The 27859-nt window shown below is 35.2% G+C and overlaps 4 protein-coding genes across 7 annotated transcripts; 3 read left to right on the forward strand and 1 right to left on the reverse strand.

The window, feature by feature from the left end:
* The first annotated feature begins 1589 nt into the window (after positions 1 to 1589).
* Positions 1590 to 6467, forward strand: LOC112517140 (TATA-box-binding protein). Of its 3 annotated transcripts, none has more exons than XM_025124480.1 (10): positions 1590 to 1778; positions 2064 to 2192; positions 2927 to 3038; positions 3570 to 3641; positions 3829 to 3879; positions 3996 to 4040; positions 4270 to 4362; positions 4919 to 5020; positions 5114 to 5187; positions 5970 to 6467. In XM_025124480.1, coding segments are annotated over exons 2-10 (627 nt in total). In that variant the 5' UTR covers positions 1590 to 1778; positions 2064 to 2115; the 3' UTR covers positions 5971 to 6467. The 3 variants fall into 3 exon arrangements, with proteins under 3 accessions (XP_024980248.1, XP_024980249.1, XP_024980250.1); XM_025124481.1 differs by having other exon boundaries at positions 2951 to 3038; XM_025124482.1 differs by lacking the exon at positions 1590 to 1778 and adding an exon at positions 2760 to 2862 and having other exon boundaries at positions 2105 to 2192; positions 2951 to 3038.
* A 4206-nt stretch (positions 6468 to 10673) lies between these two features.
* LOC112517114 lies at positions 10674 to 17217 on the forward strand. 2 transcript variants are annotated; one of them, XM_025124441.1, is made up of 5 exons: positions 10674 to 10787; positions 11815 to 12249; positions 14880 to 14908; positions 15003 to 15966; positions 16884 to 17217. In XM_025124441.1, the coding sequence occupies exons 2-4, from the start codon at positions 11934 to 11936 to the stop codon at positions 15942 to 15944; spliced, it is 1287 nt and encodes a 428-aa protein (XP_024980209.1). In that variant the 5' UTR covers positions 10674 to 10787; positions 11815 to 11933; the 3' UTR covers positions 15945 to 15966; positions 16884 to 17217. The 2 variants fall into 2 exon arrangements, with proteins under 2 accessions (XP_024980209.1, XP_024980210.1); XM_025124442.1 differs by having other exon boundaries at positions 10697 to 10782; positions 11930 to 12249.
* Positions 17218 to 19660: 2443 nt separating this feature from the next.
* LOC112516314 (probable dehydrin LEA) lies at positions 19661 to 20534 on the forward strand. Its single transcript, XM_025123329.1, has 2 exons — positions 19661 to 20138; positions 20221 to 20534. Exons 1-2 carry the CDS (start codon positions 19707 to 19709, stop codon positions 20428 to 20430), a joined length of 642 nt encoding a protein of 213 aa, XP_024979097.1. The 5' UTR covers positions 19661 to 19706; the 3' UTR covers positions 20431 to 20534.
* A 2328-nt stretch (positions 20535 to 22862) lies between these two features.
* LOC112516523 (26S proteasome regulatory subunit S10B homolog B) lies at positions 22863 to 27770 on the reverse strand. The gene is made up of 10 exons (XM_025123603.1): positions 27561 to 27770; positions 25366 to 25485; positions 24956 to 25092; positions 24698 to 24859; positions 24473 to 24559; positions 24296 to 24382; positions 23914 to 24051; positions 23578 to 23769; positions 23405 to 23503; positions 22863 to 23086 (listed from the first exon to the last, which is right to left on the reverse strand). Exons 1-10 carry the CDS (start codon positions 27661 to 27663, stop codon positions 23012 to 23014), a joined length of 1200 nt encoding a protein of 399 aa, XP_024979371.1. The 5' UTR covers positions 27664 to 27770; the 3' UTR covers positions 22863 to 23011.
* Positions 27771 to 27859: the final 89 nt, after the last annotated feature.

Here is a 27859-nt window from a genome sequence, read left to right on the forward strand (position 1 = left end):
GTCCCGGTCCTGTAAACCGGTCTCGGACCAGGCCTTGGATTTTCGTAAAATTGTAACCGGTGCTGGTCCGTTGGTGTGGTCATGGACCCTATCAGTCCCAATCGGACTCGGTCCTAAGCCGATCCCGAGAAAGGTTGGTCCCATTTTGGTCATCTCTAGGTGCAAAGGCGGACCTATAATTTTTCCCAATGATGCCACCATTTTACTATAAAAAACGAAGCTATAGATTTTTTCAGAAAATGATCACTGGTTTGTTGGTTATACAAACAAGATTTGAGCCAAGGCCTAGAATGGGAAAAATGCCGCACAAACCAACTTTATAAAAAAAAAACGTGTTATGTTATTATAGTTTCAAAATATATATCATCACCCTTGGTAAGTGATTTAAGATTTTTTTTTTAATTACACTCGTCATCAGAGGCATTGAGATGAGAGGGAGCATACCAAAAATTAACAAAACATTAGAGTGAGTTACATCGGTGGTCATGTATTGTGATTTCTTTAAATTGAAATAATTATGGAAAACGTTTTTATGGTTTACATTTTTACACGTCTAAGATCCCCATGTTCCACATTTTTTAACGTCATGGATCCCTGCCTCTAATTCCGTCTAATAACTTTCGTAAACTCACGGGTAACCTTTTTTTTTTTAAATTTGTCTATATCATACTTGATCATCTACAACAGATTCTCCAAAATGAATAAGATGAAATTTTTGTTTTATATATTGCTCCAAGTGATTCCATATATTCTTCTAGATACGTAGAAAAAAACCTTGAAAATATAGAGAATTCTCTAAACCTCTTTAGTTGGGAGAGATAATTGTTATTTTAATACTTCCCACCAATGAAATTTATTTATTAGTTTTTTACATAAAGTTTTTTTAACTATATTGAAATGATAAAATTACAGTATAATTTTATAATGTAGTTGATATTGAAGTGGATCTATATCTTATTTATCACATACCTCTTTAATCGACAAAAAAAATAACAGCTAAACTGATCATCATCACCATAAGTTAACAACCATAAGAAATCATAAGTTTTTTTTACTGCCAACAATTACAATACTTATAAAAATTAATAAAATACAATAAAAAACAAATATAACTTATTTTATAAAATGAACTACATCTTATTCTATTACTTTTTGTACATTCACACCGGTTTTTATTACTTTATCATCCAAAAAATTTAAATACAACCATTTTCGATAGAAATATGATGATTTTTTATTTAATAAAACAATAAAATCTATTAATCATATTATGGAAAGAACAGTGATGATGACAACATAATAAAAAACCACGTACCAGTTTTTAATGCAGCCCAAAGAAATGGGCCTTTTGGCCCAATAAAAACGCCTACTTACTCTTGGACACGCGTAAGGTGATGATTGGTGCTTCACCAATCAACATCTCACAGTTACGTCACGGGAGTAGTTCTTGATCTCAAATCGGTCAAGTTACAATTATACCCACTACACATAGTTGACATCAACAAGGGTATTTTCGGTACCCAATAAATACCAAAATCTACCCACCCTAATTGCCTAGTACCTCCTCCCTCCAGATCTACCCCCATAAACAACACGCCCCTCTCTTCTCATACAAACCCTCTCTACAAAAGCCTATAAATCATCATCTGTTCATATAAAAGAGAAATCTTTTCAAATTTTCACCGCTATTTTTGCAACCCCTTTGCTCGAATTTCACCAATTTCGCTTCTATTATCGTATTGATTCATCTACCCGTTGAGAATTTGAAGAAAACCTAAGTGAGATTTCGCATTATAACAATTATCTTTAGGAACCGATCTTTTGCCTCTTTCAAATAATGTTTGTATGCTTACGAAATTCAAGTTTGTAGACTTGTAAATAGGTTCTTGTTGAAAGGGTGATCAGTTGATTTTGAATTTCGTGATTTTGTTTCGGGATTCATAGTACCCAATTCGTTGATCATGTTCCTGAATCTTTCGTCGTGAAACAGAAATAATTGTTTGGTTGATTATATATTGATGAGTATTTCAAAGTTTTTAGTTTGATTTTGTTTTTGTTTGAAGAGTTGTGGAACGATTTGGCCTAAAATAGTAAAGCGATCGAGAAAAGGGATTTATGGCAGATCAAATGTTGGAGGGTAGCCAGCCAGTTGATCTCTCCAAGCATCCATCTGGAATTGTTCCTACTCTTCAGTATGTCTTATTCCGATTCATGTTCTATCGAGAATGTTTTGTCTTTGTGATGAATCATGAATGTATTTAGCCAAGTAAATTTGTTGGAAAATCTCTACAGGATGAACAATTTTCTGGTCCTAACCATTTTATTGTTTACTTAGTTCAATACTATGAGTTTATTATTTCCCCTTGAAATTGTTAAGTTTTCATGAGTCATATGATTTTGTGTATGCACTTTGGTTTGTGAATCTGTTGCCTATGCATGCAATCACAGGTGTTGACTCAATTTGTGTCTCCTGAAGGCTGTGTATGGTTTTTGTTGAACAGTGTTCATAGGTTGGACAACCCCAAACCCCTTTTGGAGCTTAAGTAAATAGTTAGAGTTAACTAAAGGGTGTAGTATTAACTGAAAGAAACTTCTTAGAGTTATATATATATATATGTATGTATATATATATATATGTATGTATATATATACATATATATATGTGTATGTATGTATGTATGTATATATATATATATATATATGTATGTATGTATGTTCAAAGTCAACATGCATTTTGATGTATATCTCCTTTAATGCAGCAATACAGACCGCAATAATTTACACCCTATGTTTCAAAATATGAAACTAGTTTTGACTATAATGATCCAAGGGTTTCCCATCTAACGTTTGGATGATAATGAGGTCTGATGTTGATTAAAAAGACTAGTAATAGGAATGTTGTTAATCTTCTGACTAAAAGTTGCAGCATTTGTGAATTCTGTACATTTAGGAACATTGTGTCTACTGTCAATCTGGATTGCAAACTAGACCTCAAGGCGATTGCACTACAAGCTCGGAATGCAGAATATAATCCAAAGGTATTCTGTTTTCTGCACTAAATCATTTACATATGCATGTAAATAGTGGCTGTTTTATGATAACCACTTGAAGAAAGCAAACCACTCATAATCTTGCTTGATTCATGAGCTTCTTCAGTCGTTTGATTAATTTTTGTCAGTTCATTCACGATTTTTTTATTGGATACACAATGTATATGCAATATTGCCCTTCATGTGGCATAGGCCTCCCCTAGGGAGCCATATGCGGACCTGTAGGTGGGTTGGGTCGGGTCGGATTGGTCAACATCACAAAGGGTAGCAGCTCAAATAGGCATTTTTCTTATAACATGTCAAAATGGGTGAAGGATCAAAAGATGCTTATATGCATTCCTAACAGGATCTAAATAGATTTCCATTACATACTATAGTTAGGGTTAATTAAAGTGCCTTGCTATTATAAGCTTTTCTTGAATAAATAACTTGGAACTTTGAAGAATACTAAAACTCTTGCTGGTATCCTTTAATCATATAAGATTTTATGTGAGCGATATTTTTTTTAATGTTATTCAGCGTTTTGCTGCCGTTATCATGAGGATAAGAGATCCAAAAACAACGGCTTTAATCTTCGCTTCTGGGAAGATGGTAAGTTTTTTTCCGAATCTAAATGGTTTATTTTTTGCTTTTAAGTCATCTTTTGCAAGTTTAGGCTTTTCTTAGTCCTTATGAAGCTAGAAGAGCGTATGCATGCACTTGTTCATATCTAAAGAAGAATCTTGATATGGTTTCTAGGCTTCGAATAAGACGATTGTTTAACAACTTGCTGCTTCAGGTCTGTACAGGAGCCAAGAGCGAACAGCAGTCAAAACTGGCTGCACGGAAGGTACTTTTTTTGGATAAAGAAAAAAAAGTGCCTTTTTAGCCACAGCCGTTGAATCTAAAACATAATCATTTGACCAATTTTTCTTCTTTTAACCTTGCCTAACGTTGGTGCTTTAGTATGCTCGGATAATTCAGAAACTCGGGTTTCCAGCCAAATTTAAGGTATTCATCATCCTATTATACAAGTCTCCTTTTTTTCCGTATTACTTCTATTTTATCTTCTTCTGTCTATTTTAATACAATTGACATACCCTCTAGGGGTAGAAGTCAGAATTGCGTACATCTCATCCCTCTGAGACCCTATTTTCAAGGGGGATATAATGGGTTTGTTTGGTTTGGTTTGATTTCTTTCTTTTTTAATACAAGATAGTGTTTTCATGGCGACTTGTAGGATTTCAAGATTCAGAATATTGTTGGCTCTTGTGATGTTAAATTTCCTATTAGACTTGAAGGCCTTGCGTACTCTCATGGTGCCTTTTCAAGCGTGAGTTCTTAATATAATGATTTCATTTTTGCATTCTACTTTCTAATCATCCATTGCGGCTATATATTATGCCCACCATGCCTTCTCTCATAATCTTGATTCATTCGTTGGTTGCATTTCTCATTGTTTTACATATAAGTTAGCTAACTTATCTGGTGAATCATTTGTTTTGCATTTGGTACGTGAGACAAAATGGGTCAAGACGATACAAAATATAGTTTCCATGTTTAGCGCAACATTAGACTGAGATATGACAGGACGGACAAAAAAATCGTTTTTAGTTTCCCACAAAATAGGTGGAACAAAAGTCAGAAAGATGAGACAAGATTGGTAAATTACTAAACTACCCATGTCAAATTAAAACTCTAAAACCTTCCAGAATTCTTTCAATTGCCTACCTCACTCTCGTCTTTCGAGTTCATTAAATAGGAGTTCGATTCTTTGGTTCTCTTCCTTAACGTACATTCCACTCAATCACTTCTAATTTGGATTTTGTCATAGCATTAGGTTTTGTGCTTTGCTATGCTCTATTAATGCATGATTGTTGTTCATACAGTATGAACCAGAACTGTTCCCAGGATTGATTTATCGAATGAAACAACCAAAAATCGTTCTGCTTATCTTTGTTTCTGGGAAAATTGTTCTTACCGGAGCTAAGGTGCGATTTATGAACCTGCTGTTGATCTTATTTTCAATTTCATATTTCATTTTGAATACCCTTCTTAGATCTTCACCTATTGTGCATTTTCAGGTTAGAGATGAGACTTATACTGCATTTGAAAATATATATCCGGTTTTGACTGAATTCAGGAAGAACCAGCAATGGTAAGGGGCTTTACTATATTAGATATCATCACACTGCAACAAAATTGGCTTTACAGGACACCAAATATTTCTTGATGTATTAATTGACGGTTTTTATAGGAATTAAGCTTATAGGACCAAACACTTGTGAGGTCATATGTCAAGGTGCTACAGTAGGATCCTAACAAGTTTTATAGGACACTTTTGAGAAGTGTTCTTTGAACACGTTTTTATAGGGCATTTGTTTTTATAAGACATTTTTTCAAATAATGTCATAAAAAAAAGACTAAGGGACTGTTTGGCAGTTGCTGAATGGTTTAGTACAGAATGATTAAGAGGCTCTCATGATATAGTGTAAAATGAAATATAATTGTTTGATAATTGTTTACAGTGAAATTAGGGCGCTGAATGGTTAAGAGAGACCCATGATACAAAATTATTCAGAGGGTTTTAGAACCATTAAGAGGCAGACTTTTTTTTGCCAAACAAGATTTACCTCTTAACGATTCAGATGCCGCCTCTTAATGGAACTACTAAGAGGTAAACAAACAACCCTAATAGTTTATTTAAAAGTGTTTTGGAAAACTTATTAGGACATCCAAAAACGACCTATCAAACTTATAGTAGCATCTTTTGATAGATAGAATAATTGTTTGGTCTTATAAAGTTAAGTTAGATAAAGTCTGTTATAACTTACAGAAATGTTTGACATCATATAAAGGCGATTTTGTTGTAGTAGTGTCATCGTTCCACCTGTGTTGTCCATATGAAACACGACTTGACGTTGTGTCCATTTGCTGCAGATCATATGGATACGTTCGATCAAACAGGCTTATGGGTGATAAGGGGCTCGGATTGGCATTTGGGTTTGAACACGAAAAATGTAAATATGTGATGGAAATCGATAGCCAAAAGAAACTGAAGCTCTTTGTTGGGGTTAGATAAAGTTCATCGGCCCATTTTCTGGGGTCTCCATCCCTTGCTTCTCTGATTATGATCGTTTTCGAACCATTTTGACAATTCACGGGGTTGATATGATTGAAAACAAGCTCTTTTTGGTTATCGAACTTCTTTACTTGTTTATGTGTGAACTTGGAACCGACATTCAAGCTCTAGGCTTGGTGCGGGTGGTCAAAAATAGCTAGCTCTTTTGCTTTGCGTAACGCTTGGATGATGGCTTGGACCCTGGTGTCATTGATGGTGTCTGGTTTGATGAAACGCTTGGATGATGGTTTGGGTCTTGGTGTCGTTGATGATGTCTGGTTTGATGCAATGAAATCGTTCGTTGTTTAGATGTCAAATAATGAAATATTTCTTTTGACAATTGCGTCAGAAAGCTCATTTTTATTTCCATGTCCTAAAACTATGGGGTTGTTTGGTTGGGTTTTCATTAAATTTTATATGAACAAAATTGATGTTTTATATGAGTATTAATTTGTCTGTATATAGGGAAGATTTTTGTTTGCGAGAGTTTTTCATAGATGGAAGACACGTGTTTTTTAATTGGGAGGGCCAGGTTTGGAAAAACCTTGACTTTTTGTATACAATTTTTTCCTTAAAAAAGCTTACTAAATAATCCACTTTCTATATTGTCAAGTCATTATCATGTAGTTATATATGAAACTGCTAACAAGTAGGGGTGTTCATGGGTTGGGTTGATCGAGTTGAAGACATTTGAACAACCCAACCCAACCCGTACGGGTTGGTCAAGTTAGTCGGGTTAATACTTTGGTACATTAAAATATTCTTCTAATCTAGAATATGTTATTTTTCTACTTATAATTTCTTTTTCATCATCAACCATTTGATACAACTTATCTATACTTCTTACATATATCACATTCTGTTAATTTTCTCCATGTTCACAGTTACTAAACATATATACGAATAAGTTATATAAAGATGCGAATAGATTGAAAGTATGTGTATATGAAGAGTATATATGATAGTGTAATTGTCTAATGTACATATTAATAGAAATTCAACAATCATATTAAATCCAAGAAATAAAATAATATCGGGTTCATCGGGTTGGGTTGAGTTCAAATAATAGTAACTCAATATCATTTCAATACCTACGGTTTGACAATTTTACAACTCGATTAGACATCGGGTTGCTTCGGGTTGAGTTATTTCATGTTCGGTTAAATTAGATTGATCGGATTAATCGGGATGGTCGGGTTTTTAAGCACCCCACTAAGCACACCTTGACAAAGCCATACTATGTAGCAAAAACAAACAAGGGTATTTTTGGTATTTATGGATGGTGTCTAAAGGGTTGACTAATTTAGAGAAAGTTGATAAGCTTTGACGTGCGGAATTCAACTAACCCACTTTTATGCCTTTCTTCACCAACCCTATTTAATTTTATATTTTTATTTATTATTATTTAAAAAATTAAAAAAATAGAGTTTTTTTTAAAGTATGTAAAATTTATATACGGTAAATAAACAATCATCCTCTTTATTTATTGTGGGTCTTAAACCCTTGATCTCTGGAGAGACTGAGTTCTACCGTGGTAAGAGTCGTCGTCTTCACTTACCGGGTAAGACTCTTGTTCTTTGTCTCGCTCTTACCGGCTAAGATTTTTTGTCCTTGACATATTCATCCGGTAAGGTAATGTGACTTGGTAAGCACTTACCCAAGTAAGCGTTTGGTAAATGGCCTCTTAATCTGTATGGTTGATTAGCAAGTATGGATTAAGACATGGAATGGTGATAAATGTTATCGAATATGTTAATCTATGTCAGTAGTGATCCAATGCAAGAAAGATGAATTAAACTGATTTTAAATTGGTTAACAAATGGTTTTGTCAACGACAGCCACTATTTGATGAATGAAACCCCGAATGGGAGTTCAACGATCATATATAAAAAGTCGCACATGTGAATGAACAACGTCATCACACAATTCTAAGCGTTAAGAGCTAGAGCTCACACACAAGGTCTTAATGATTAAGTCAAGTGTGAGTAGGGTCGGGACTAAAATGTATGCGAGTTCAAAATCAAGCTTCAAGTCGTGTGTGTAAAGTTGCACATGCTTCTGTTAAACATGACGATGGTTGGATCGATATAGAATGTCAAACTTAATCAATACAATTGTTTCATGGTTGTATTACATGCTTAGAATGCATGTATGATACGTATTAGTGGCGTGCAAGCAAGGTTCTACATGACGTGAGACATGTCATGACAGTGAGGCTAAACCTCAAGTCTTAGGAGCCACGAAATAATTATATTTAAAGAGCAAAATAATTATATTTAAAAGAGCAAATAAACAACCGTCACACGAAAATAATTATATTTAAAAGAGCAAATAAACAACCGTCACACGAAAACTAATTTTCAAAAATAATACAAAATCACATAACATTTTTGAACTTAAATAAAATAATTATCTAATTATACCATTCTAATTTTTAATTCCAGAGAGAATTACGATAAAGCCTATAACCTATCATCGTATCAGTCTTTAACTTGAAAGTCAGTATTATCAAGAAATACAATCTTAAATACGAAACCATCTTTTTTAATAAGTCAGAAGGTCATGAATTTAATTAAATTCTTATTTGAGATTATATATATATATAACTAAGGGCCGTTTACCAAACGTTTATTCGGGTAAGTGAACACCAGTTCATTTTACCTTACCGGATGAATATGGTAAGTATTAAGAATCTTACCCGGTAAGAGCGAGACAATGACCAAGAGTCTTACCCGGTAAGTGAAGGCGACGACTTTTACCAACGTAAATTACCGGGTAAATTGTTGCATACGATACCGTTTTCGTGAACTAAAATCTTATCTGGTAAGTAAATGATAGTGTTAAATTTACCGAGATTACCGGGTAAGTGTTTGATAAACGGTCCCTAAATGAAATTGTTTGTCATCTCTCTACATGTACAGCCAAAGTAGTTGAGGGGCATTTTCGTAAATTACCCCCCAGTAGTCGACCTAGCTAGGGGTGTGATTGGAGCAAGTAGAATGTGTACTGCGCACTCCGCGTATCGTAGAAGTCTCACGCCATTACATTTCCTCTTTTAGACTTTGCAACTCAAAGGCATAAATAAACCCACTTCCCTTTCCTTTTGTCAACGTACAACCCACCAATGCACAAAGTACAACTCGCCACTTATTTTCAACCTCACTTTTAAATCTGGGGGGATTACAGAGTAAACCTCATTTAGTCCCTTAATAAATAGTAAATGGCATAAACAGTCCCTCAACTTTGTAATCACTTGACTTCTAAGAGCATCTTCAAGAGGATTTCCAAAATAGAGATTTTGAGTACATTTTTTGCTGCAACAAATTTTTTTTTATTAATCTGGATATCTAACCCGCTATGCGAACTGACTATTCACAGGACGATCACCTGCTTTGCAGATAGCTCGGAGTCACCGTATTTGAACCTCGCTGGCCACAAGAGATTTTTATTTCTCCTTGGATTTGAACCTAGGACCCCCTGGTACCTTTGACCTTTGGAGCCAAGCTCAAACCAATCAGGCACCACCCTTGTGGTTGCTACAACAGAGTTTTCAAAATGGAGAAAGTAAAACAAGGCATGAAGTTCTCTAATAATAATTATCATAATATTGTTACCAATAAGAAATGTTGAAATTAAATGTAAAAAATAAAAATAATAATATTTTATTAAATATTTTAAAAATAAAATTGATGTTGTAGTACCCAAAACAGAGTCCATTTTGAATTTTTTATTTATTTAAAAATCTGTTGAAAATGCTCTAATTTACTAGCGACAAAAAATGATTCGATACTCACCAAGATTGATAAAACAACATACCAGTATTATTTTTGTGTATATGCATTTTCTAAATGGTTGTTAGTGACGTAATATTTTCTGAATCAAAAATATGATTAGATTCAAAATCAAATAATTATGTGATAAAAGTTAAAAAATAATTATATATTTTTTTTGATTAACCTAGAAATTCAACCCGCTATCGAATCGACTAATTCCAAAACGATTACTTGCTTTGAGGTTAACCTGAAGTCATCGCATTTGAACCTACGTGACCACAAGAGGATTTTTATTCCTCCTTGGATTTTGAACTTATGATCTTCAGACACTTTTGACCTTTGGAATCCAATCAGACACCATCATTGTAGTTAAATAATCTTATATTTGGTCTTAATATTAAGTTTTTTCGTTATTTGATATTTTTGAATTGATTTTTAATTCTAAATGATTTAAATAAAACTAGTTTTAACTGAAATTACAGAATGAGATATTACAATTTCAAGTAGTAATATTAAAATTTATTGCAAATTCAGGCATATTGTAAATAAATTTGTAGAACATAGTGGAAAGGACACAATGAATTTCTTGTGGTGTATTTGGAGTCAAATGGAAAACTTGAGGGACTGATTTTGTAAATTAAGTCCTTATCAAACGATGGATCGTTAACGACTTTACTGAAAACCATATTTGACGGCCTTCGTTTCTCCATTTCCTTAAGAAGAAGAATCAGATTCTCTCTCTCTCTCTCTCTCTCTCTCTCTCTCTCTCTCTCTCACACACACACACACACATACTATATAAGCTTTTCGGACATAGAGAACACACTTCTTTCTCTCTGGTGTCACCGGCGACGGGTGAAAAAGGTATGTTCTGTGACGTCAGTTCTGCTGGTTTCAATGGTGATGTGTGAAGATGATTATATAGATTATATATGATGTATGTATATCTGGGAATTTGTGAGCGCTTTGGTTAATTGGATGCTATATATGTGGAAATAATTAGGTTTTTTTATTTTAATTTTGATAATTTGACAAATTGACTGTACTATTGGTTCATCGGCACTTATTCCGGATCTCTACTTGCTATTAAGTGTTTGATTCGTTTTATTTCTAGGGTTACTGTGACTGATAGACCTACTTTTAGCTCCTTTACCCTGCAAATTAGCAGATGCTATTTACTTGAGGTATTTGTTAGGAAATATTTTCTGTTTCTTTTTTGTTAATTAACTTTTAGAGGTTGTCTGGTTTTCAATGATTGTAAACATGCCATGAAAATAAATAAAATTAAACGGAGTTTTCTAGGTGTAGAACCCTGTTGAGAATCGTAGGAGTGGAAAGGGATTTTTGCTGAACGCTGTTCATTATTCTTGATAGATTGGGATCTTGCTTTTTCTGTTTATAATTAGCTCAAAAAGAAATTGGGGTTCCAAGCTGTTCCTTAGATTTCTGAACCGCACTTCAATTAGAAACATGATTGATTTATTTACAGATGTATTGTATTTATAACTAGGAAACAATTATGTGGCTGTGTTCAATTACCTTAATTTTATGATTTAAATTGATATTGCACCAAAGGAATACTCTGTGCATATGCAAATCTTGAAGTTTTATTCTCTGCGATTTTGGTCCCTTTGTATTTCAGATAAAAGCAAGTCTTTTGATCACCATTAATTGCATCTAATCTCTTTTGTATCTGTGCTTACATCGTTTATCATGTGTTGGTTGGTTGCTTGGTTGGTTGATGCTTATTTTTACTCGGTTTCTCCTTCACCCCAAAAATTCGTTGTAAATGTAAAGATTGAATTGATATATTTTAGCTATCTATTACAAGCTTTAATCTTCCATAGTTTCAATAGTTTTCTTGACAATCATCGTTCTCATGAATATTCAGATTACAGAGAAATGCTATAGGGTCTTGGAGCGAAAACAGTTGGTATCTTATAGTAGAACTGGTAGTGGGTGCTGAAAGTAGTTCTTACACATTTTGCACCATTTTGCATGTGAGCAAAGATGGGGTCTGCTTGTTGTGTTGCTGCTAGAGATAGAACTATAACAAATGGGTCCAGTAGTGATGTTATCCCGAGGAATGTCCGGTATTCTCCATCATGGAGCGTCCGGTGGGATAATCGGCGGCGTGTAGCAGGGGAAGAAACTTCTATGAATTGGTCATCTGATGGTGTTGGCACAAATGACAGGTTGGACAATAAATCTCAGACAACTGTTGGAACTGCTTATGCATCAGAAGAGGGTAGTCCATTGGAAAGTTTCCGAAACCTCACTTGGCAGAAGTCCTCACCTTCTGAAGGATATACTGTTCCTCAGTCAGGTAAATTATCCTAGTAAATAAAATATATCATGGATTTAGATGTTCCAGTGATACTCAGAACCTTTAATCTTGTTGCCATTACTCAGTCAGTTACTTGGTGTAGTGTTCCACAATACATCAATAGATTTTGGGTTCAAGTTTAGTGTAAATTTACGTAATGCCTTATTTCGGTAGATTTTTTCTTTTGCACTTTACACACTCAATCATTTAAGCTCTGGTACTGCTATTATTTATTCTGCAAGAAAGCATGAAGCCTAGTTGTTAAAAGGAAAGCCTCTCAGAGATTATTGGATCATGGGTGGCCCTGTTTCCCTTCTTTTGTCTGCGAGAGTGTCCTGGATTGTTAGTTACAAGGATACAGTTTGTCCACATGAGCTGAAATGATTCAAAATTTTCCTTCTTGTTATTGGTTCTCTGGATGGGTTTTGGAGGTTATAAGCAGTGGAATGAGTTTTTTACATTGGATATAACTTGGAGTGCCTTTCCCATCCATATGGTGTGTGCGCATGTACTGATTATGTTTGTTATCTAGGAAGTAATATGTTAGACTTGCCTCTGGCTTGTAGCTCAGTTGGCAAAGGGGTGGGGTGACTTTACATAAATACAAGACAGGTCCTGGGTTCGATCCCAGCCGTTATGTGAGCCAAAAAATGGCCCCTCACATTGGTGTCCTTGGAGGTGGGTTCTGTGTGGGGCAGGTTGGGGTTGCTAGTAATCAACTTTTTGCCCAAATGTTTTAGACTTAAAGCCATCAAGGCAAAAAGCAGAAAGGGTGTTGAATAAAACAAAAGTTTGGTGATAGCAGTTGTACTATGCATGGTACAACAATCAATAGATTTCTGAAATGACATAGTGATACTCTCATCTTTACAATGTACGATATGGACTACTTGGGATCAGTGGAATTCTAAAACTACATAATCATAAGCGACTGTTTTCATAGTGTTTGTGTGCGAGAGAGAAAGAGAGTGAGAGGGGCAGAGAGAGGGAGCAACTTTACACTCAACAAATTTACTTGTTTAAACCGCAAGAGTGGTAGTGTGGTGGATAAGGACAAGGAGATGATAAGATCAACCCGGGTTTGAATCCTGCCATCTACGTACACGCTTGTGGCCAGTGGAAGATTTACCTTAGAGGGCGTTTGGTTTGATGGAACGGTTGTGAGGGATTTCGATTTTGTGGAAGGATTTGAATTGGAGGGGTTTGGATTTGGAAGGATTTTGAATTTTTGGTGTGTTTGGTTTGTAGGATTTGGAATGGAATTGAATTCCATTTTTTATAAAAAATTATAAAAACAAATTATAAATAATTATAAAATATAATTGAATTATCTTTTATTAGTTAATTATTATAAAGCAAATGTTTTCAACATATTTTAAAACATTATTGCACACAAATCCCACGAAATTCCAACAACCCCCATGTGATTTCTAAAAGCAATCCCTCAAACCAAAAATAGGATTGGAATGGAATTGAATTCCAAATCCTATCCAATCCTACAAACCAAATGGGACCTTAGGGTTGTGGACGAAGCCTACAGTTGCAATTTGCCATGAATTAGTATGTGCAAAGCCTGAAATTTGCTTGTTTGTTGTATCATATCATTTAGACAACATGGTTCAACCCTTGTAACCAATGTTTTCTCATTGAGTAGTAATGGTTTGTAAGACTTTGAAACATGTAATGAGTAGTCAATGTCTCTGTCCTATTCATTGATTAATGATCCACACGAAATTCCTAAAGTTCATCTACAAGAAAATCATTAGGACTTCTACAAGTCAAAATGAAAAAAAAAATGCATATTAAGGGGATGTTTACCAAACTCTTACTGGGCCATCAAGGACCGAGAATCTTACCCGGTAAAAGGCAAAGCAAGGATCGAGAGTCAAATCTGGTAAGTAAGGATGGTGACTCTTACCAACAATCCATTTTGATGGCCGAGAATGTTCCAATAATGCAAGTGAGGGTGGTGACTCTTGCTGGTGCTTGCTTACGCGGTAAGCGTTTGGTAAACGACCCCTAAGCATGTGGAATGTGCTCATCAATTTATAGCTAAAATGTTTGTGCCATTACAAGTGCATATCTGCTTGCAAAATCATCAAATCTAAATATAAACAAACCCTCGAGATATGTACCCTAACATATTCTATATATAGACTAATAGATCATCCACACCAAGCATGTATGCCTACTCCAATCATATCCATATAATATTGTTAACTTTATTAAGATGGGCATTAAATTTATATCGACTTCAAAACTGTTAGTTTCTGGTTATTAATGTATGGTCTTCTTTCATATCATGATATTATCTGAACAATCAGGAAGAGTATTCTATGTAAATGCTATCCTAATGTGGTTCCTGGAATTGTATATCCTACGAAGTTTGAATTGTTACTTCATAATATGGAGACTTGGATACTTTTCAGTAATGGTAAAACGTAATACGTGTAAATGATAAAGAAAAAACTAGTTATTTCCATTCTTTTTTTTTGCATTTATGGATATTCTGTTGCAATAACTTTCTGAGCCTTAGTTAGTTATCTGTTACAGTCTTGTCGCTTCTATAAAACACATATATGCCTTTGATGCTTAGTGCCATGTCTGACGTTCTTCTACTTTCCTTGCAGACCAATCCGTCTCTAAAAATCCTTCAGAGGTAAGTTACTGATCGATTGGATGTTTTATGGAAATCATACATTTATCATCTTCTGTTTTCCTTGAATTTTTGTTTCCCTTTATGCATTTTGTAGGTGAAGGTGTCAAGGGAAACTCAACTTGCTTCAGAACCATCTCCAACCAAGATGTCACCATCCACACACTCGGTTTCTTCCCTTTCGGCATCCCCTTTGTCTTCTTCACAAGGTCATTTCCTTCCCCCCTCAAGATGGCATGGTCGTTCCCCAGGGCACCATTTAATGCGTCAGGTATCAGATAGCCGGATTCCAGGGATGAAGTCACCGAATTTCTCAATTTCTGAAGAAGGGTCTCCCTTTATGTTCGCTGGGTGGAGCAATGAATCAAATAGGGGGTCTCATGGTGGATCTTCAGATGGTTGGTCTGTACCTGCATTTTCTGAGCTCATGGCAACCTCTCACAGAGAGAGATGGTCTTTTGATAGCGAGTCTCTCAACTTTAGTCGTGATAAGATAAGCAGATCTAGTGGGCGGGTATCTTCTTCTCCTTCCATTGATATGCAGACATGTGGCGTTTGCTCCAAGCTTTTAACTGAAAGATCTTGTTGGGGAAGCCAGAAAATCATAGCCACTAATGAGCTTGCTGTTGTGGCCATTTTGATATGTGGGCATGTTTATCATGCAGAGTGCTTAGAGAACATGACAGCTGAAATTAACAAATATGATCCAACATGCCCTGTTTGTACTTTTGGGGAGAAGCAGGCTCTCAAGTTGTCTGAAAAAGCACTGAGAGCTGATTTGGAGTTGAAGGCTAAGATGAACAAGAAATCAAGAAGCCGGGTGGTGGATGGCGATATGAATGATGGTATTGTTATGTTTGATCATGATAAGAGGAGTGGACATGAGGGCAGAATCCCCAAGATCAGCTCAAGTTCTAGCATGAAGACCTCTGTAGGAAAGCCTTTCTTAAAGAGGCACTTCTCTTTTGGCTCCAAGGGCAGCCGATCATTGTCAGAGACTAGTTTTTCCCGGAAAAAAGGATTTTTCTGGGCAAAATGAAGCAAGGAGTGACCTCTAGAAGGTACCATACTACTATGATATTGCATAAATTTGAACTTACACTGTTAATTGTTCGTTAAACATCTTAATCTGTTACAATGCACTGGTCTGTACTAAAAGGAGGCGATAATAGAGGATAGGGGATAACTATTAGGGTGTGTTTGGTAGGCATCATGTTTCACGTTCAACGTGGAGATGAGACAGGACCTGAATGGGACAAAAATCCATTTTTTTCTGTCCCTCGGTCCCACCAAAATAGGTGGAACAAAAACCAAGGAGATGAGATAATTGATAAATAACTAAATTATCCATGTCAAATTAAAACCCTAAAAACTTTCCACAAGTCTTTCACCTGCCTACCTTACTCTTGCCCATCCAGCCCAGTCTAGTCTAGTCCAATTCCATCCTCGTACAAGATGCACCCTTTAAATCTACATTGTTTATCCACAACTAAGATTCAAACATTATGTTTGTGCACCCCCGCCATCATTTAGTGTGCCACTAGGTTTACATGTGACCATTGTACATGGGTGAATATGTGGAATCCTGTTAAATTACTCTCTAAGAGAACCCTCGAGGAGAAAAGGGAGATTCCAATATATATTGAGGATAAATAATTCAAGTCTAGCCGATGTGGGACTTCAAAAATACGTTTTTGCATCCAATGCACAACTAGGAAAAGTGTTGATGTGAACATTGAATATTTACATGTTGTTTTCACGGAAACACACTTAAAATTTGTGTATATCTTAACACCCCCACCCCCACCNCCTCCACCGACCCACCCAAGCACCCCACCTACCTCCGGGTGGGATATACTGGGATAGTATTGGTGTTGGTTTTTGGCTTCGGTGTGGATTTACATGTTATGTTTTAATACGAAAGAGCTCTTTGACATTGGTTTCTTGGTTAATAATGAGCGTCTTTCTTGACCTGTAGACAGTTTGCGCGAGTTTGGATCAGCGGGTGATTTGGTCTTCGAAATCTGTATCCGAGGTACGAATAGTAGGGGGGGGTTAAAGACGGTTTCTGTAAAGCAGGTTTTGAACAACACATAGATGACACACCAGTACCAGCATGGCACCATCTTGGTGAATGAATTTAGTTGGTACATATAGCTGCTAGTAGTATTGATTGGACTATTATTACTGCAAACATATTCTTTTTTAACTTGTGTTCTGTTCTGTTCTGTAAATTTAAAATCTCTTTGTTTTTCTTGCATTAAAAATGGAATGACCAAAAAAGGGTGGTATTTATATGTGCTCTTTCATTTATATGCTTCCATCTCATGTATCCCTTTTGATTTACTTCTTACTGTAGCATATATATATATATATATGTATATGTATATGTATATATAGATATACATATACATAGAGAGAGAGAGAGAGAGAGAGAGAAAGGGGTTCAAACGAGAACACTTTCATTTTACGAAAATGCAACAACACTTTTGTCGTATGTTATAATAGACGTGACGGGGCTTGGGGGTATGCATAAGGTTGTATGTTTCTTTGATTTATTAGTATCATCTATGATTGAATATATGGTACACTTTTTGCATTTTCGTAAAATAGAGGTGTTCTCGTTTAGAGAGGATCAAACGAGAACATGGTTAAAATAAGAGAACATGAAAATAGTAAAATCACATGTGATTTTGCATGGAATTACGAACCACAGTCAACGCAAGGGTAAGCGAACGACTTGGCCTATGATTTTGTGGAAAAAAGTCGTGAATCACATGTGCTTTAGTCGATAAAATATCGAATACAAAGCAAATAAGAGCTTATTGCGTGACAATTGATCTCATCGTAGAGATGTTTTTTTAAAACCTTAAATATTTTAAAAATTCAACCATATATTTTGCAAGTATTCATGATTAAGATCATGATAATATCTATAACAAATATCATGAGTTACGACATATAATCATAATGACTAACATTCATCTGAATACTTATAAGTCAGAAATTGATGGTTTTTAGGTTCTAAAAATATTTAAGATTACTAAATAAATATATAGATATTTTAAATACAAACCATCTGATTAGTAACCAATCTCTACTGCTCATCTAGTCTATTAGATATCATAAATATCTTGATTCTTATCTGATTTAAAACGTTAATTATAATTAATAGACTCTGATCATATTCCATAAATATATACATCATAAACTGAAATGAAAAATGACTACTGAAATTGCATTGTACATCCAGAATGATCATTCTGCCCGTCATTCCCAAAAGAGGGAAATGGCTCAAATAGATACCCACTAATGGACTATCAGGGGGGAAGGTGAACGAGAACCGATCGAAAACCTGAACCGCTTAACCCTTTCATACTCGATTCATTAGGGTTGGGGTAAATAAACTCATAATAATAATAATAAATATTTCATTTAGTTGGTTTATATGGTTTTTACTAATATAAGAATTTGTATTTGGAACGAACTCAATATATAAATACTTTTTTCATAATAATTATTGCTTGAAAAGGATCGTCGCAACAACCGTCATGGCATGTTGTGGCTCAAGGCTTGTGTCTTGCACCAGGTTAAGTCCGAGGCACGTCATGGTGTAGTACACGGTTTTTGTAACACGATATTTGATTTTACTTATTTTTTAGTGTCTTATTTGTTAGTTTTTTATAACTTAATTTAAATTGTTTATTATCATTGATTCATTGAGTAATAGTGAAAACATATATTTATATATAGGGAAAAGTTTAAAAAAAACTCGACAAACTTTTTCACTTTGAATGATTTAGTCTCCTAAACTATTTTTTGATTTAAAAACCACTGAACTTTCTCATTTTAAATTATTAAGTCTCTGAACTATTTTTTGAATTAAAAAAAACCATTAAACTTTCACATTTTGAATAATTAAGATTTTGAATTTTTTTTATAAATAAATAAACCATCGAACTTCTACTAGTCGGTTAATATAGTTTTTTTAGGTTAAAACGATGTAGGTAAACAATTTATAAAAGTGCAACGGTTTATTTAATAAAAAAAAATTTAGGAACTTAATCAATCAAAAAATTTAAAAAGTTTAATGATTTTTTCATTAAAGAAGATATAGTTTAATATTTTTCATTCAAAAAAATATTTCAAGGACTTAATCATTTAATAAAAAAAAGTTTAATAGTTCTTTTATTTAAAAAAATATTTTAAAGACTTAATCATTTAATAAAAAAAAGTTTAATGATTTTTTATTTAAAAAAGTTTGTTGAGTTTTTTTAAACTTTTATATTATAAAAATTTAAAAAACATAAAATATAATAAATAAAATTTAAAAATTTAATAAAATGTAAAAAAAGACATTTGATGTTTCAAAAAAGAATTAAGTTTTATTTTAAAATTATATTAATAAAATATAAGTTTGTTACACCTTATTTCATATGACAAAAATAAAACAAACTTGTTCTACTTTGTTCCACTATGTTATTGTCAATCATATAAAATATAAAACAAGGATCACTATCCTGTAGAGTCTTGTGCAATGTACGAAAGGGCAAAGGCGCAGTTAACCTGGTCAGTCGGCCGATGGAAGTGAGTCATGCTATATTGTTCGTATGCGTGGCACAAATTGTATGACACGTTTAGCCTCCTAATCACATGCAAAAACTGTCACCGTTTCAATTTGTCTATTTATGGATAAAACGACAAAAGCAGCCCCCATAAAAACCGCAACTCCGCCATTAATTTTACATTCGGCTCTTTATTTCTTCAACTATCCATCTTTAAGGTTTCATCAAATCCAAAAATGGCAGATATACGTGATGAGCGCGGCAACCCGGTTCAACTTACGGATGAACGCGGCAACCCTGTTCAACTTACCGACGAACGTGGTGTTCCCATACATCTCAGCGGCGTCGCCACCGCCACCACTCACGGTGGCACCACCATTGGGTCAGAGCTCCATGATAAGACATGGCATGATCACGCCACCTTGGGTTCCAAGACGCACGGCGGAACCTATTTTGCTCCGACGCCGGTAGACTACGCCAAGCGTGGCGGCGAGGCAATCGCTAGTGCCGGTGCAGCAACTATGGGTGTGGCAGGCGGAGATGGAAAAGCTGCTACTGGTTCTGTTACCGGCGGTGGAGCACCGGTGAGCCATACCCAGGCTCATGGTGCTGGAGAACATGAGAAACAGTTGGAACGATCAAGCAGTTCTAGCTCGAGTTCGGTAAGATTAAATTAACCCATCTTAATTCGATCGAGTTTTGTTCGATTTTCATAAAAATAAATAGAAATAAACTAATTTCCGGTGGCGTATAGCAGGAGGAAGAAGGAAGAAGAAAGGTTTGAAGGAGAAAATAAAAGAGAAACTTCCGGGGCACGGCGAGAAAGCCGCACACAGCAGAGACACCAGAGCAAGCAGCGTCACCACCGGAGCCGGAGCAACGGCAACGGCCGGTGAGCAACACCAGGAGAAGAAAGGTCTGATGGATAAGATTAAAGATAAACTTCCCGGCCATCATTGATCATTATCATAATTAATTATATTTATATATAGTTTTTTATTTTTGCTATTTACAGTATGGTTTTTGTGTGTGTGTATAGCGTGTAGGTTGGATTGTGATTTTCAGTATCGTTTCTAATAATTAATACGATGGTTTACATTTTTATTTTAATACCAAATTATTTGGAAAGGTGGTTCATTTTTTTTTCATTAACCTATGTGAGCCGACCAATCACGCCCAATCACCAGTTTTACAGGTAATCTGAGTGACCATATTTGAATCTACGTTGTCGTAAGAGGATATTTATTCATCCTTGAATTTGAACATAGACCTCCAAACATTTTTTATTTTTAAAGTCTAAGGTTAAACCAGACACCAGTTAGATGGTTCATTTATATACCCATTATTTACATAAATCATATAAAACAATGTCAATACCTTTTTTAGTCTAGTGAATATTTTGATGGTTTTTATATAAAACGTTGATTCTAACAAGTAAAATATTTAAATTATAAATTCTTAATTTTATGAGTATCTAATTTGTAGAAGTGGAATCATTTTTTTCATTTGTTCGAGTTTGCAAATTGTTTTATATGTAAACGATCACATGATATTATAAATTATTATTATTTAATGAGAAATATGTGTCAAAACATATAACAAATTACGTTACGGGTACACTGTCGGATTTTTGGTATGATATTAAGGCCCAATGGGCCGTCTTCAGTTTGGTTGTTTCTCCTGATTTGGGTCCCATGGGCTATGGGTTAATTTAAGCTAATTTGCATGATCAAATCCAACGATCAGGATAAAGTTTGAAATGGGACGGCTAACTTGCCGGACCCAATGTATACAACACTTTAAAAGAGAGGATATGAGGGATGATAGTGTGAAAAAAAACTTTCTTAATTACTTTAAATCTCATGTTCATTTATGAATTGCGTTTTAGAAGAAAATTAATCTGATACACCTCATTAATATTGACATTCAATTAGAATTTGATAATGGTGAAAATATCTTCTTACGCTTCTCACTAGAGCTCAACTCAGATATTGATGCGCCTCATCAATGTTGACAATGTGTTTTGGCTCAAATAAGATTGTCATGACCATCTTGTGTTAAATCTGGATTAAAATTTTAAGTTAATTATAAATCTTAAGTTGCGAGCTACTATTAAACTTTTTCATCAACTAATCCCCTCAAAATAAGCACGTACAGGTAACTATTTACTAAACGATCCCTTAAATTATATTTTAACTATCATCAAGGCGTTTTTTTTCATAAACGATAATGTGTAAATAAAAAAAACGTGTACGATGAAAATAGACGAAGGATGATGACATACCATGTGTTTTTAAGCAACGAACACCTAACTGCAATTACATACGTCAAGAATCCTTTGACACATTCTATTACTTTGCTCTCAAATCCGATTGTTTTAGTGTTTAATACAATCTTATGAATATTGTTGCAACCCTTGGTTCCACCTAAGTGTTTGGATAACGACAAACCAAATGAGCCCAGATACCCCCCCAGTGGTAGATTTGGGTACACAGCTACCCCATATCTGTTCAATGGAGATGCAGAAGTGGCCTTTGCTAGGGTCAGAGATAAGGTCTGTATGTATGTATATATGCTTCTACAAACTCCCATTTCAAATGGCGAAACGGGGTTTTTAATCTATAACCGCCTTTTAACTTGGCAGTTATTGCCACGGTAAGGTAAGATTAAGTAGATAAACATGGGTGGCAATATTAATGCACTAAATCTTAATCAGAATTCCGTAATTAAGCATACTTGGGGTAGACTAGTACCAAGACGAGTAATCCTGGGACTTGATTTCTGATACTCGTGTGATAACAGGTAAAAGTTCCACTCTATGGATGTGACTGTTATGCGTATGCGCTACTAGCTCTGCTGGGCACGTGGATCTTGTAATCGAGTCTGGTCTCAAGGTGAACAGTGGTTGACAGAATTACATCATATATTATTTATAGTGAAGTGTTGGGTCTGATTTGATGGTGGAAAGATGTATATTTTCATTTTCAGCCGTACGACTTTCTATCACTGATACCAGTACTAGAAGGTTCGGGTGGGGTGATAACTGATTGGAAAGGCCAACACAACATTCAGCTGGGAGGCTTCTTCCAACTCACCACCCACAAGTAATAATATGCCAATCTCCTAATTGCATTTTTACCTTTTACACATTATTGGATGAATGATCCCTAAATTCTTAATTTTTGTTCGTGGTGGTTGTATTAGGTTTTAATGTGGCGGCAGCCGGGGAAAAACAACTTATCCAGGAAGCTCTCCGTTCTTTAAAGTGGCACTAGCTTATTATGTAATCGAAATAAGCAGGCAAGTGTATCATATTACCATATTTTCAGTAATATTTGTTAATCTTATAATAATAGTCTGAATTTTCGAGCATTATGCAGTCAAAATCATAAGAAAGACCGTAATATAACTGATAAAAGCGGGTATAAACATCAATGCATGATCAGACGATTGAATAAATTGAAAAGGGGGCAACTGAATCTTTTACAGGACAAGTAAACAATAGTCTCCTTATAGTGTACATTGATAATAAGATACCTTCTTACTCTTTCCCAAAATCAGCATTGTAATGAGCACTTGATTCGAGCTTCTTAGCCTCGTTCAGTTTACGAACAGCCTGAAACATTATCCAATCTCACAAACATTATTAACCAAAACATCAAACACCCTGACCTACAATCGATATACAGAATTCAACTTCATAAATAGATGTTTCAAAAAGCATCAAAGGGTGTTGTATTTTTATCTTAAATCCTCTTTCCCTTTGGAGATGGAAACTACAAGCAGAATAAGGACCTAGTGCAGGGGTGCAAATGACATGCAGGTTTTGTGCCCAGTAATAACTTCATAATTGAAACTAAAAGAGTGAGAGAAATGGTGTCTCAAGTTAACATCCTGCAATCATACATTTAGAGAAAGTTATGATCACAGTTACCTTCATGAAATCTTCATGGATAACATAATCACGTTCTGCACGGATTGCAGACATACCAGCTTCGGTGCATACATTACGAAGATCGGCTCCATTAAACCCCTAAAGAAAAACGCCATTCATCAAAATTTCTCAAAACAAACCCTACTACAAATAACCATAGATTTACAGCATACCTCAGCAAGTTTAACAACTGCCTCATAATCAATTTCACCATGCTTAGCAATCCCAGCAGCATGAATCTTAAGGATTTCCATTCTTGATTGCTCGTTTGGCAGTGGGATCTCTATTTTCCTGTCTAATCGGCCTGGACGAAGAAGAGCTGGATCCAGAACATCCGGTCTATTTGTCGCCATAATCATTTTTACCTAATCACATCCACCATATAACAACATCATCTCTCTACGTAACGCAAGTTTAACTAATTTTCCAACATGATTAAGAAGGTGTAAGAAAATAAGAGAATCAGGATGGCAGAGGATGAACATGACTATAAATTTCTTTCGACAAACCTTTCCAAGCTGATCAAATCCATCGAGCTGATTGAGCAACTCCATGAGCGTTCTTTGAATTTCACGGTCAGCACTAGTTCCCTCACTAAATCGGCGTCCACCAATGGCATCAATCTCGTCCATGAATATGATGCAGGGCTGGAAGAATTAGCAAACAAGCATAAGAACACTTGTTAAATATGGATTTAAGGAAAATAGGTCCTTGGTCAATACCATGTTTAACATAAACCACTGAACTACCTGATACAACCAAAGGAACTTTGGAAGTACCATGGTCATTCACACAGTTTATTCAGCACAACAAACAAACAACAATTTAGCTTAATCCATACAGAACTTAATGAAAAACCAACCAAACAGTCGCTAAAGCTATAAGCAGTACCTGGTGATCACGTGCGTAACTAAACATTTCCCTGATCAATCTTGCACTCTCTCCTATGTACTTATCAATAATGGCACTTGACACAACCTACACAGGTTTCCCAAATGCAAAAAAATGGTCACAAGTGAAGAGCCAAATTGTGGAAACAAAAAAATGAATAATGAAAAAAATAAATACCTTCAAGAAATTAGCATCTATGTTGCTAGCAATTGCTCTAGCAAGTAATGTCTTGCCAGTACCAGGAGGTCCATAGAGAAGAACACCCTAACAAGAAAAAAAAATGCGACTTCAGCTAAGTGTAATCCAAGTCTAGCCTCAACAGAAGCAATATATTTCTAAAATCCAACAAGATGCTGTACAGAGTTTCTAAGATTTAAATATCTTAAAGTGATTAATATGTACCTTGGGAGGTTTAATGCCCACCCTTAGGAAAAGCTCGGGATTCATCAGAGGCAATTCTATTGATTCCCTAAGTTCCCGAATCTGATCTGATAGCCCTCCAACTGCAGAATAGCTAACATTCCCGGGATCTTCATGAAGCATGTTATAAACGACTGGATCAACCTGCAAATACGTTACGAGTATGCTAGTCAAAACAAGTGGGCAAACTATTATTCACTGAGAGAATTAGTTCAAAAATTATTTAGCACATATACTAACCTCACGTGGCAGTGCTCGCATAATGGTAAGCGTTGTCATATCAAGAACCACTCTAGTCCCAGCGGTTAGTTTTTCCTTGTCTACTTTACTTCGGCACCCAACTACATACCTTGGACCACTACTGGCTTTAACTATCACTGTGACATTAAGGGACATTTATTAGTTTAAGAACGTTTGTCATGTCCCAAGAAAAGATGGCCCGGTATTATTGACGATGGAAACATTACAAGGTAATGCACTCTAGTTGTTTGATTTTGAAAAACTTTGCAAGGCATAAAAGTGTCTGAAAATGCATTATCATGGTTGCTAAGCTTGAGAGTTATTCTTCGATAAACAAGATCAGAATCCAATGCAAGTAGGTGATAACTTTGATGTACTGATGAAAACCAAATAGAAAATTGAAGTAATACATCGCTCGTTGTCCAGAGGCCTGAGAACCTCGCCTATGATCTGTCCAACACTTTGAAGAGACTTCAAATCATCTTCTGTTTTGGCATAATCTTTCTTTGTACTCCGCAAAGTCTCTCTCACTGCAAACATCAAGTTTGCTGTTGTTAATCTAGCATTGTACACTCACATAGAACAAGATCAAATAACGGAAATATGGAAATAGATCATTGTCCAAGTGATCATAAATAATCTCTCAATAAAAAAGAGTTGCAGTCGGAGAAATGTCACAACTTGTGAGAAAAGCTATGACAAGCATAAATATCAAATAATCTTAGAGAAAAAGAAAATAATTATATAGGCTCATGTTCATCTATGTTTTAAGTAGCATAAAACATTATGCAAAACAAGAAGTATCTCGGATCTCGTAAAGTCAAACCTTCCTTTTCAAACAATAATCAAGTCAGGCAAACCCAGAACCATTGAAAGAAAGATATCAGTGATATATGGTTAACAGAAGAGAGCTACACTCACACCACCACGTCAGAAGTATATAAACCAGAATATCAAAGCAACTATTTATATCAGATAACCAACATGATACCTAGAAACGATTTCCATAGATAAGCTTAACAATAAATGTCAGAGACTCCAACTTCTCATCCCGCAAAGAAAGCAATGCAAAAGATCAAGTATACTTGTGAATCCTAGTTGACACCATTTGGACATTATTCATAACTAGTTGTGCACCCATGTGATGCAACCAAATGCAAAATTATTGTAAATCGAGAATGAAAAATTAAATAATTCCTCACTAAAAATCCAAATATTTATTGAACCTTTTTACACTCTATAAGCAGAGAACAAGAAAGAAAATGTCAGATGCTTGAGTTTTATTGGGGAGATTTAAAAATAAAGCCTTGGACTCTTTTTATAGGCATGGAATCCACTACACCTTTTGTCGCTCCATGTATGTGGATGATTTTCTTTATAATTTAGCCAAAATTTATCAACGAACTATAACTCTTAATGCATCAGTAATTAGTACTTAATGTGTAATAGATATTGTACTCTTGAAATTTAATAGTTTTACCTAATGATTTAAAAAGATAGTATAGATAGTGCCAATGGTTAGAGGTTTTTTGGTTGGTTTTCCATTTAAGTCCTGTGTGATAAAGTTGCCTGTGGGGATTAATCTGTCTGTAAAGATTGAGAAAAATTTTGTTTGGGAGTGTTTTCTCATAGATGAAAGGAGCATGTTTTTCAATCAGCAGGGGAAAGTTTATGAAAAAAATCTTGGCTTTCTACATAAAGCTCACTCCTAGAAGCTTACTGAATAAGCCACTTTCTGTATCATTAAGCCACTACCAAACAATCATGTATTGCTGGCCAAATAAGCTGTGAGTCCCATTAAGCTCATTAAGCTGCTAACAAACAAATGCTTACTTCCACTGCAACCAATCAACAAGTCTACAGAAAGAACCCAGCAAGTAATGCGGTTTAAGACGCTCATGAGTTGTATGGCCTCACATCTATATTTAAGTGGTTTACTAGGAAGTTTCTAGAGTTAAACAACAGTTCATTCATGCAAAAGCTTGAGGATTACAACTGATAGAACCCAACATAAAAATAACAGAAGTGCAATTGTTCAACAATACAAGAAGACCCGCAAAATAATCACCTGTGCTGTAATTGAGATGGATCAGAATAATTCAGGATGCAAATACGACAACTATACAGCCCTAAGACTATATTTTTTTAGAGAAAAACTCCAGGCAATTCGTTGCTATAATTAGGGTTCATCATTAGCAAAAGCAGTTCATCCATATGCATCACCTATATCCTATAATCAGATGATTACATTCAAGAAACCCGCCAATTTACAATTGACAAATTTTATAAAATCCTAGCATATTGAACTCTTCCATTTCACTAGCTTGTCACATCACAATAATAAATCCTTCAGACTTGCTAAACTTCCAATAACACAGCATCCAATTAATTTGCTTCAAAACCAATAAATCACACGAGTACAATCAAGCATTCTATCGGAATCAGATAAGCATACTTCGAACCCTTGTCTAATTAGACACAGATTAAGTATACCAACGAACATGTGAACCTATAAAACCTTAAACCTAGTGAACCAAATAAGGTGTAGCTACAGAAATTGACGAAATTAGGTGTATTATACAGAAACGATCTTAAAAAATCTGACCTCCTCGAACTCGAGAATCAAGCTCTTTATGTTGAAGCATCTTTTTCCGGTACTCGGTAACAGCACCGCGGCGACGAACGGCATCTTCGCCCTCACTCGTCATCGGATAATCGTAGTCGATGGATCCCTGCGCTATTCCTGATTGATCCAATCGCTTCAAAAATAAAAGTCGATGGAGAGAATTTCCGACTTGTTGATCAAGAAAAGAACCGATTTGGGCATCTCTCGATAGTCTATACTCTATAATCCAATGCTCTATCTAATTAGTTGGGCTGATGGTTAATGGGCTGGTAATCATT

This window comes from Cynara cardunculus (genome assembly GCF_001531365.2).
Source record: "Cynara cardunculus var. scolymus isolate 2C chromosome LG 8, CcrdV1, whole genome shotgun sequence".
Taxonomy (NCBI): domain Eukaryota; kingdom Viridiplantae; phylum Streptophyta; class Magnoliopsida; order Asterales; family Asteraceae; genus Cynara; species Cynara cardunculus.

Bases quoted from the DNA above. Each gene is read 5' to 3' on its own strand.
- LOC112517114 (XM_025124441.1), top strand. From the start codon at position 11,934: ATGGGGTCTGCTTGTTGTGTTGCTGCTAGAGATAGAACTATAACAAAT. The intron at 12,250-14,879 runs GTAAATTATCCT...CTTTCCTTGCAG, and splicing joins ATATACTGTTCCTCAGTCAG to ACCAATCCGTCTCTAAAAAT. The intron at 14,909-15,002 runs GTAAGTTACTGA...TGCATTTTGTAG, and splicing joins TCTCTAAAAATCCTTCAGAG to GTGAAGGTGTCAAGGGAAAC.
- LOC112517140 (XM_025124480.1), top strand. From the start codon at position 2,116: ATGGCAGATCAAATGTTGGAGGGTAGCCAGCCAGTTGATCTCTCCAAG. The intron at 3,880-3,995 runs GTACTTTTTTTG...TTGGTGCTTTAG, and splicing joins CAAAACTGGCTGCACGGAAG to TATGCTCGGATAATTCAGAA. The intron at 4,041-4,269 runs GTATTCATCATC...GGCGACTTGTAG, and splicing joins GGTTTCCAGCCAAATTTAAG to GATTTCAAGATTCAGAATAT.
- LOC112516314 (XM_025123329.1), top strand. From the start codon at position 19,707: ATGGCAGATATACGTGATGAGCGCGGCAACCCGGTTCAACTTACGGAT. The intron at 20,139-20,220 runs TTAAATTAACCC...TTCCGGTGGCGT, and splicing joins CTAGCTCGAGTTCGGTAAGA to ATAGCAGGAGGAAGAAGGAA.
- LOC112516523 (XM_025123603.1), bottom strand. From the start codon at position 27,663: ATGACGAGTGAGGGCGAAGATGCCGTTCGTCGCCGCGGTGCTGTTACC. The intron at 24,383-24,472 runs GTATTTATTTTT...AAACCTGTGTAG, and splicing joins TAGATGCTAATTTCTTGAAG to GTTGTGTCAAGTGCCATTAT. The intron at 24,052-24,295 runs GTACTGCTTATA...TAATTCTTCCAG, and splicing joins GTTACGCACGTGATCACCAG to CCCTGCATCATATTCATGGA.